The sequence below is a fragment of the Rhinolophus sinicus genome, chromosome 13 (assembly GCF_057876585.1).
Source record: "Rhinolophus sinicus isolate RSI-liver-muscle chromosome 13, RSI-T2T, whole genome shotgun sequence".
In the NCBI taxonomy this organism is placed as follows: Eukaryota; Metazoa; Chordata; class Mammalia; order Chiroptera; family Rhinolophidae; genus Rhinolophus; species Rhinolophus sinicus.
In genome coordinates, this window is record NC_142513.1 from 27,384,937 (window position 1) to 27,395,808 (window position 10,872).

Below are 10,872 nucleotides of genomic sequence, written 5' to 3' on the forward strand. Positions count from 1 at the left end.
TATTTAATCATTTCCTTTGTTTTTAAATCTTCATTAGAATATTACTGAAATGTCCTGGTGCTTATCATATACTCAGCAGGCATCAGAGTCACTATGGAACTTATATTTTATAATGGAAGTTCCCATTCATTTGTCACTCAACAGTTACTGAACAGCTAAAGTGTGCCAGGCATCGTGCTGGGCATACTCAGGAAATGGTTTCTGTCTTCACCCTATTTAATACCATACCAGCCTCCAATGCCCACTACTGGCATTTCCAAGCCTAGATATACTATTACACTTTCCCCTTTTTTTCCTACTATCTCCTTCCCCCTCCACCCCCCCCCCCCCCAGTTTTTTAAAAATTAGTTTCAGGTGTATAAAGCAATGTAATATATTAATGATAGTTAGACATTTAAACCCCTCATAAAGTGATAACCACCCCCCAAGCTACTACCCATCTGACATCTTATACAGCTGTTACAATAGCATTGACTGTCTTCCCTATGTTGTACTCCACATCCTGTGACTATATAGCTATATATTTAGTTATAGTTGACATTCAGTATTATTCTACTTCAGCTTCAGGTGTGTAACACATTGGTCAGGCATCTACACAGTCTATGAAGTGATCCCCCTGATAAGTCCAGTGCCCATCTGGCACCTTACATGACCTTTACAACATTGTTGATTATATTCCCCATACTGTATTAACTATCAATTTATACTTCTTCATGCCTTCACCTTTCACCCCGCCCCCAACCCCATTCCCATCTATCACCCTGGTAGATCTAGCACCTATCTGGCACATACCTAGTTATTACAGTATTATTGACTATATTCCTTATGCTATACCCTACATCCCCATGACTGCTGTGTAACGACCAATTTGTACTTCTTAATCCCTTCCCCTTTCACCCATCCTTAACCTCCCTCCCATCTTAAAGAACTCCCTCTAACATTCCTTGTAATATTGGTTTGGTGGTGATGAACTCCTTTAGTTTTTTCTTATCTGGGAAGCTCCTTATCTGTCCTTCGATTCTAAATGATAGCTTTGCTGGATAGAGTAATCTTGGTTGTATGTCCTTGCTTTTCATCACTTGGAATATTTCCTGCCACTCTCTTCTTGTCTGCAAAGTTCTGTTGAAAAATCAGCTGCCAGTCTTATGGGGGCTCCCTTGTAGGTAACTAACTGCTTTTCTCCTGCTGCTTTTAAGATTCTTTGTCTTTAACTTTTGGCATTTTAATCATGACGTGTCTTGGTGGGGGCCTCTTTGGGTTCATCTTGTTTGGGACTCCCTGTGCTTCCAGGGCTTGTATGTCCATTTCTTTCACCAGGTGAGGGAAGTTTTCTGTCATTATTTCTTCAAATAGGTTTTTAATTCCTTGCTTTCTCTCTTCTCCTCCTGGTACCTCTATAATGCAAATGTTGGTATGCTTGATATTGTCCCGGAGGCCCCTTAAACTCTCCTCAATTTTTTGGATTCTTTTTTCTTTTTACTGTTCTAGTTGGGTGTTTTCTGTTATCTTATCTTCTACATCGCTGGCTGGACCCTCTGCTTCATCTAATCTACCTTTGATTCCCTGTAATATATTCTTCGTTTCTGTTATTTTATCTTTTTATTCTGACTGGTTCTTTTTCATGGTTTCCATCTCCATTTTTATGCTTCCTATCTCTCTGTTGAAATTCTTGCTGATATCAGTGAGCATTCTTATAACCAGTGTTTAGAACTCTGCATCTGACAGATTGCTTATCTCTGTTTCACTTAGTTCTTTTTCTGGAGCTTTGTTCTTCTTTTATTTGGGACATGTTTCTTTGTCTCCCCATTTTGGCTGCCTCCCTGTGTTTGTTTCTATGTATTAGGTAGGGCTGCTATGTCTTCTGGTCTTAGTAGAGTGGCCTAATGTAGTAGGTGTGCTGTGGGGTTCAGTGTCGCAGTCTTTCTGGTCACTCAAGCCATGTACTCCAGGTGTGTCCCTTGTGTGGGCTGTGTGTGCCCTCCTCTTGTAGTTGAGCCTTGGTTGATAACTGCACATCAGTGGGAGGTACTGACCCTTGGGCTCACTGGTTGTGAGGAATGGCCCTGACTACAGTGGAAGAGTTGTTGCAGGGCTGACCATACAGAGCATGATAAGCCTCAGCAGGACGCTGGTGCCTGCCCAATCCACCCGTGGGTGTGTTGTACTTGGAGTTGGCTGGGTGATGCTCCAGCTTGTGTTGAAGCTGGCCACTGGGGGTGCCAGCCCCAGGACCATGTTGGAGGGGATCTGCTGTAGGTCAAGTTAAGCCACAGCCCGTGCCCCACCTGGGGCTACCTGGCAGGAGCCACAAAGAAATCCGCAGATGGCTGCTGCCCGTTTTGTGCTTGAAAGCACCTTGAGAGGCCAAGCTGTGAACCAAGGCTGGCTGCTGCTAGTGCCGCACTTAGGGCTACTCAGCCAGAGGTACAGTACATGCTCAAGACAGATGCCGCTTGTCTGGGTTCTGCGAACCTTTGAGAGACCCTAGGAAAGACTGCAGCTTGAGCCAAAGCAGGCGGTCTGCATGAAAAAGCCACTGAAAGCAGCCTGTGTGTGCCAGAAAGTTGGGTGGGGCCGGGTCTCAAATCGCCAAGGTGTGGCGAACATAGGGCAGAGACAGGTATGGTGGCTGCCTGGGTTCACATGTGGGGAATGGGGAGAGCTCAACAAAGAAACAATGGCCTCTACCACCTCCCCTGTCCAGGAGAAAGCTACCTCTCCTGCCCTGGTCTCAAGCTAGATAACTCAATTCCCTACCATATGTTCCTGCCACCTTTCTAGCTGCTGTCCCAGCGCTGGAGCTCAGAGCAAGTGATTCCGTTGGTGGGTATTCCATGTGTAGTCCCTTTAAGAGGAGCGCCTGGGAGTGCAGCGTCACTCGGTCTCACTTTGTCACAATGTCCGCTTTTCACAGCCAGAAATTATGGGGACCTCTCTCCCTGGCACTGGAACCCTGGGCTGGGATGGGGCTGGGATGTCTTGCTCCTCTGAGGGTTGGGGGGGACCCCCACAGCTGAAATATCCCTCCTGATCTTTAATAGTCACGCGCAGGTGTGGGACCAGCCAGTTCGGCATCTCTGACCTTCCTACTCGTTTGGAGGTGGCTTCTTCTGCATGTCCTTAGTTGAAAGGCTTCAGTTCAGCTTGATTAGGTGATTTTCAATAATGGTTGTTTTGTAGATTAGTTGTAATTTTGATGTGGTTGTGAGAGAAGGTAAACACAGTGTTTACCTATTGTGCCATCTTGGTTGTCTTTTCCACTACCTCCTTTTAACATCTTATTTTTCACATTTATTATTTATTTTCTGTCTCTGTATGCTAGAATGTAAGCTCAAAGAGGGGAGGGATTTTGGGCTATTTTTATTACTAACATATCCCTAGCATTCACTGCAATGCTTGTCTAATCAATATATATTTGCTGAAGGAATGAGTGATCAGTTTATAGTTCAATGGGGAGACAGATCAAAATATACAAATATATATGTATATATATTTATGGCCAAAAAACTGTATATATATTTTAAGAAAGGAGAAAACTGTATTAAAATTGTAATACTCAATATATACCAATAATAAAAAATGAATACAAGTCATATGTATACATTTTTTGGCACCCCCATATATATATAATATACTGTGTCGAGATGCTGTATCTTAGCTTTGGAATCAAAGATTAGACCTACACACTTTCAAAAATATAAAGTAAGAACACCTTCACAACACAGGGTTTGCTCCTCTTGTGGAAGTCCCAGGTTTGGGCAGTTGTCCCTAACGGCTGTTAAACTCATAGAATACCATCCCATAAGAATTAGTTTTCAGTCCATAATTCAGTGTACTTTTGCTTACAATAAACTCCACAAAGGATTCTAATGGACAGAGCTATATACTGGAGCCCAGTGTTGGTGAAGCAGTTAGGACATTGCAACACCATTATCTCAAAAACAATAAAGACACATAATGGTTTAAAGGAACTCTTTTTTTGTTTGTCTTAAATATAATGATGATTTTACTATGGCTTAGAGAAATGAATTTTTTTGAGGAAATCATAATGGGTTTGTCTCTTCTGTTTACATATTTCTTTTGAAATAGTTTTAAGCTTTGTGGAAATGAATCTGATTTATTTCAATAATGTTCCATTTGGTTTAATTCCACTTAAATGGCTCAAGTCCCCATAACTGGGCTTGAAAAGTGTAATAAGGGCAGTGTTACATAAAATCAACCACTCGAGGTAGGCAGAAAGCACACATCACTTTCCTGCCCTCCTTTGCTAAGGGTCCACAGGGCACAGGGGCCCCTGGAGGGTACTCACTCAAGGTTTTGCAGATATCACTGACAGCTTTAAAAACCACAGCTGAGAAGCTGACACGCAATCTCACTGTCTTCATGTTTGGTAGGCGGAGGCGGAGCATTTTATGCTGAGGAGTGAAGAGAAGCTTTGCATCTGCCTGGACTCCACATTTGTCCAGAGTCCAGTGTGTTTTCAGAAGCCAGCAATGCTTTTGTTCCCACCAAAGGGCAAAGTCTGACCAGTCTCGGGTTACATCTGCAAAAATGGAAAACACAATGGAGTAAAATGAGAGGGAGCATCCCAGTCAATTCCTTCGTGTGCAGAAACGGAAACAAACAACTGTTCTTCAGCTCCCCATCTTCTTTTACAACCCAAGGCTCAACAATCCTTGGCTTCTCTTCAAAGTCTCTAAGGTGGGGCAGGTAAAAAACAGACTGAACCTTACCATCATTGATATTTAAATTCTGTGGAAGAAACAGAAACATACCGATTGTGTTCCTGATAAAATGTGAAAGTTCTCATCCTTAAATCCATTAGTGACACAGTACTTTCTGTAAGGCCAGGAGCATTTGGCTTTGTTTAATCAAGATTATTTCTCTATTAGAAATGTATCCTTACATCACTGGATCACATGGGAATATCACTAGCTCCCCCCAATCAGAGTCCACATACAAGGTCTGATAATTAAGTTCGCGAACTTGTTGCAATGATGTTGCTAACCTTTTTTGATATCAGAGGGATTATTCATTATGAATTTGTACCAACTGGACAAACAGTTAACCAAGTTTACTATTTGGGAGTGCTCAAAAGGCTGCATGAAAAAGTTAGATGACCTGAACTTTTCGCCAACAATTCATGGCTCTTGCATCACGACAATGCACCAGCTCACATGACACTGTCATGAGGGAGTTTTTAGCCAGTAAACAAATAACTGTATTGGAACACCCTTCCTATTCACTGATCTGATCCCCAATGACTTCTTTATTTACCCAAAGGTAAAGGAGATATTGAAAGGAAGACATTTTGATGACATTCAGGACATCAAGGGTAATACAACAACAGCTCTGATGGCCATTCCTGAAAAAGAGTTCCAAAATTTTGAAGGGTGGACTAAGTGCTGGTGTCGATGCATAACTTCCCAAGGGGAGTACTTCAAAGGTGACCATAGTGATATTCAGCAATGAAGTATATAGCACTTTTTCTAGGATGAGTTTGCAAACTTAATTGTCAAACCTCGTAGCAATACTATAAAGCAGACATTTCACTCTTCTCGGTAACATCCAACTCTTTTATCAGTGCCGCCATATTCCCAGTTTCCCAAGTGTCTACACTGAAATCAGAGCTGAATGTTTTCTCATCAACACGGAAACTTCCCCCTCCTTCAGTGTTGGCATGAAAGTTGAATCTTTTCCCTTTGTCAATGTTGGAGTCAACAATCTTTTATTTTGCTAAATTAAGAGCTACCAGTATTTTTATTTACTAAAAAAATGGTTTATCTTTTTTCCCCTCTCTTTTTAAATTAGAAATCCTTTCTTGCAATGCTGTTAGTAGAAGTATAAATGCTATAACTATTTTTGAAAGTCCTATTATTTATCAATTCCTCCCCGAGGAATTGCCTATGTACATATGCCTATGTATACTCATCAAAAGACATGTAGTATACAAGCCTTACCTATGACAGCCCCCAAATGGAAACAACTCACATGTCCATCAACAGGTAAATGGATAAACTGTGGCGTAATCATACAATGGAATATTACACAGCAATGAGAATAAATGAACCAAAACTATATGTAACAATGTGGATACATCTCACAGACATACGTTGAGTGAAAGAAAGCAGATAAGAGCATATCTTGTATAATTCCACTTTTATACAGTTCCAAAACAAGTAAAATTATTCCTATGGTGTTAGAATTCAGGACAGTGGTTACCCTTGGTGGAGCAGTGACTAGGAGGGGTCAGGTGGAGGATTTGGGTGGGGGGACAGGTAATGTTCTATTTCTTGATCTGGGTGGTGGTACGTGACTTTGAAAATTCCATGAATTGTACACTTATGATAAGTATACTTTTCTGTATGTATATTATACTTCAATGAAGACTTGTTTCAAAAAAAGCTTTATCTCATTAGTGTAAATGAGAAGGCAACATCCATGGCCTTAGAAGATAAAAAAAAAAAAATACAAAGAAAATAGAACATTATTAAACTCTAGGTTGATCATGTTGACTTCTGATGGGAAGATTCTGACCTTGAAGGCTTGTCTTTCTTTATTTAAACAGGGAGAGTGGCAAACGATGGATAAGTGTTAAATGAAGTATCAGCACCAAGCTGATTTTATCACTGAGCAGTCAAGTACTAACAGAGAATCCACACAGTAGTCTAACGCCCTAGAAATAGTCTAAGGTCACCCTAAGTGTCATCAGTGGAATGGGCCCCATACTTATGGAAATATGGCATTCTACCTGCTGAGGAGCGTTGGTTTGTCACCACAGACTCAAGTTTTTACAAGGGTGGTCAGGTTCAGTTTGAGGCTCTTACAGGGCCCTCTGATTCTCTTCCTCCTGTGGGGAGGGGGTTTGCTCTCTGGGCCATTACAAGAAGGCTGATCAGAAAAACTTAGATCATCAGACAACCTAGATCAGCCATTGCATGGTGATGAAACAGAGGGTTTCAAATATAGAGAAACCATAAAGAAATAGTAACTTACTGATGCGTTCTACCAACTTGAGCATTACTCCCCCAATATGCAGGTCTCCGGACACACTCAGTTTGATTTCTTTCGGCTCTTCATTTAGATTGTCAACTCGGATCACGAGATCCCAAGAAGCAGATGCAAAGTCACCGGATGAGAGCATTGTGGCAAATGCAGGTGTCTGCTGCATAAAAAGGCAGACATAGATCAAAATACGAGAAGGAAACTGGAGCTTGCCAGCAAACTGCGGAGCAAAACTTAATTTTTTAAAAAATTTTAATTGTAGCCTCCTCTTGAAAAAAATCTGCAGGGTTCCCAGTACTCTAGATATTAAATTCAGCATCTTAAAGACAAAAAGTCTTATGGAAATGGTCTCAAGCTTTCTAAATTTATGTATTTTATCTTTCCACTCCCCCAAGACTTGGCTATTTATTTTCTGTGTCAGCCCAATGCATCAATCTTCATTTTCCTTCTCTAATGACTTTTCTTGACCTTCTCTGAACTATTCTAGCAATAGGTGACAAATCATGGCAATCCTTCATGATAGCTGTTAAAAAACCCCACAACTTTATTGAAGTGTGATTTGTATAACTAAAACAAACAGGTTTTAAACGTACATGGATGAATTTTGTTGCATGCAAATTATACTTTGATAATGTTGATTTTAAAAAAGAATGTCATTAAAATCTTTCTCTAACATATATATGTATTATTATATTCCTTCTATAAGTTTTAATGACATCTCCTGGTATGAAAATTCAAAAAATGAAAATATAGCAAAATAATTTCTATTTCAGTTATATAATACATAGTTTTACCTTAAATGCATATAAAGATACAGATCATTAATAATTATTGTCATGTATTTGATTTACTTGAGTTATTATTTTATATCATATAAAAGTTGATAAGTGGATCAATTAAGTTTTGAGACACACCTTTGGCAAAAGATTTAAAACAGGAGTGTCAGATCTACAAAGCCCACTTTTCAAAGTACAGGCGGGTGAGAACTTCGAACCCATAGTTTTTCCCTCCTTGGAGGAACTAAAATGAAAGAAGCTAAGTAGTATCAAAATGGGAATGTTTCAGGGGGGTAATAGAACACAAATCCAAAACTGGCAGAACTTACAATGTCAGCTCTCTTACTTTCAAACAGAAAGCAAATGACACTACCCTCTCCTAACTATTTTAAGATTTGAAATACAAATCAGTCATTTAAGTGATAACAAATCTTTTTCACGTTACTAGGTTAAGATAGCTTATGAGAAAGCTCTATTTACGCGTTAAGATCTATTTTTAAGAAACATCAGTGCACACAGATTCCCAAGAAAGGGCTGATCTAACAAAGTGCACACACATTCTCTGCACACATGATTAACATGCAGGTTTTATCAGCAGGTCTCAGTGGAGGTGGTGGAGACACTGCATTCATAACAAGCTTCAGGTAATGCTGGTCTGTGGCTCACACTTTTGAGTGAAAAATTAGCTCCAGGGCTCAGTTCTTTCCTTCCAACTACCCAAATCAAGATTAAGCCGGGACTATGGTGACATCTGAGGAACACTGTTTTTAATAATAAGCATAATTAAACCACCAGTATCATACCAGTTTTGGGTTCATTTGAAACTGTTTACATGTATAAGGAAGACTCGGAGAATCTCAAAATACACAAAATAGATAAACACTGCAAATCTGAACTGGCATAGGACATATTTCACTTGTTTGAATCAGTTCCGAAGTAGCTCCTTATGTTTTTATGACCAGAAGGACCCCAGTGAGGTACCGCTTGTACCTTGCAATGCACATAGGCGCACATGGAGACCTCAGGTACCGACAGTGGATTATATTGGACCTAACTGCTTGTCTCACTGTCATCATCAGCCTCAGCTATCATTTATTATGTACTTACCAGGTGATGTATTCTGTGTTAACTACTATCCTTGTGTTAGCTCCATCCTCTCAGCAATCCCATTTAGACAGAAGGAAACTCAGGCTCAGAGAGGCTAGGCAAATTATTGGAAGTCACACAGCAAGTTAGATGGTAGAGCCCAGACAGAAATCCAGGTCTTTTTAACTCTGAACTCTCAACCACCACACTGGAACACATCATTTATAATGTTGCAATGCCAATATGAAAGAAAACTCTTAAAACCACATGAGCTAAACTTTGAGTAGCCTTCACTAAGCATTTCTACTAGCATAATCTTTCCCAGTGAGGAGACAATAACTATACTACCTTCAAAGTCAAACTCATAACATGGCATTGAACTGTTTGACTGTAAGATCTTTACAATTTTTAAAACGCTATGATTTGAGGTTGTTATTTAAAATACTTTGTACACAATATAATCTGTCTTTTAATGTTGTTTCATGAGCAATCAGGCATAAGGTCGTTTCTTTTCCTAACACAGGCAATCACTTCTCATTTAGGTAACAGATGGTGATTCCCTTACTACCAAATCCAGGCTAAAATTAGACAATCTGGTTTCCCCACATTCCTCTCCTATCTTTCTGTGCCTTCATTTTTGAGTGAACCTCTCATCTGCAGCAAGCTGTTACTTGCTGAGCAGAGCAGCAAACTTCAACCCGGAAAGCTCAGCTTAGAGACCAGAACAAGAAGCAAAGAGTACCAGCAAACCTGCCTTCCCTGGGTGAAGCCCAGCTGCCCACTTCCTCCTGTCCTTTGTGAAAGTGCAAGAAAGCAAGTCAGAAAGCGAGACTGAGAGGCAGGCAGGCAGAAACAAAGAAAGGAAGAAAGGAAGGAAGGTACTTAGGTAGGTAGGAAGACAGAAAGAGTAGATGGATGTATGGATGGATGGGGAAAATAGCCTCAGATGCTTCCCCTGTTGGATCTGAGAGTGCGCGTGTCTGAAGGCCTATCTTTTGCCAGCTTTGAAGGTCCGGGGGCACCCGGGGAGTACGGTGCGTGGGTGGAAACCTGCTCTTTTCCCCCAAGACGGCAGCACCCTGTGGCTTGCCAGTTTATTTTACGCGGCGAGATGCGCAGGGTCGGAGAAAGTGGTGACACGGCGAGGACATTATTTTTTAAAAAATTCAACAGCCATTTAAGTGCAAGGGGCTGCAGAAAGTTAGTGGGCAGGGGTCTCCGGAATCAGCGGTGCCCACCACAGCCTCCCCTCCCCGCCAGGCTTCCGCCCCCACCCCCACCTCCACCCCCAGCCCTAGCACCTTAGCACCCACCTCCTTTCCTGGAGCTTGTGGTGTGCAGCTTAGCAGACCCGCACGTGGAGGGCTGCAGGCCTGGAGACTGGGGCAGAGGTTACTCAGGACGAGTCGGGGGCGAGCGCTGGGGGCGCACGGTGGCAGCAGCGGCGACTCTTCTGGGTTGCGGCTGGCAAGGGCTACCCGCCGACGCCCAGGAGAGGCTGACTCGGGACCTCCCGCCGAGACCTGGCGCCCGCCCCCAGCCCGACCAGGTGAACCAAGCGCACCACCCGCCCTGCGCTGCCGAGACAGAGGCGGAGTCCAGCGGCGGCACCACAGGCGAGGGCACGCCGAGCCTCGGGCCTGCTGGGTCTCATTCCCAGGAGAGGAGGCTTCTTCTTTCTTTTTTTTTTTTTTTTTAACTTCATAAAACATTTATTTATTTATGTATTTTTTATTAGTTTCAGGTGTACAAAATAATGTAATAGACATTTACACCCCTCACATAGTGATAACCCCTTCCCCATCCACTACCCCTCTGACATCCTATATAGCTGTTATAATTCTATTGACTCTATTACTTATGCTGTACTCCACGTTCTGTGAGTATATGTTAAATTATAGTTGACATTCAGTATTATTCAGTAGCCCCTTCTTCCACCAGTAGCCCCCGGTTGAAGGGCTACCACGCAGCCAGACTGGGGTGGGGTGGGGGCTGGGCCATAAGC

The 10,872-nt window shown here is 41.9% G+C and overlaps 1 protein-coding gene across 4 annotated transcripts in view; it reads right to left on the minus strand.

Moving 5' to 3' along the window:
* FERMT1 (FERM domain containing kindlin 1) overlaps positions 1-10,485 on the minus strand; it is a 40,005-nt gene extending 29,520 nt beyond the window's left edge. Inside the window, exons 1-4 of one of the 4 annotated variants that reach the window (XM_074317662.2) lie at positions 10,181-10,485; positions 8,889-8,982; positions 6,997-7,165; positions 4,310-4,543 (exon numbers count right to left, since the gene is read on the minus strand). In XM_074317662.2, coding sequence (XP_074173763.2) covers positions 4,310-4,543; positions 6,997-7,144 — 382 coding nt within the window. In that variant the 5' untranslated portion in view covers positions 7,145-7,165; positions 8,889-8,982; positions 10,181-10,485. Of the gene's footprint in view, positions 1-4,309; positions 4,544-6,996; positions 7,172-8,888; positions 8,983-10,180 lie in introns of those variants that run through there. The other 3 variants (XM_088789260.1, XM_074317661.2, XM_088789259.1) reach the window with 3 other exon arrangements.
* Between the last annotated feature and the right edge of the window lie 387 nt (positions 10,486-10,872).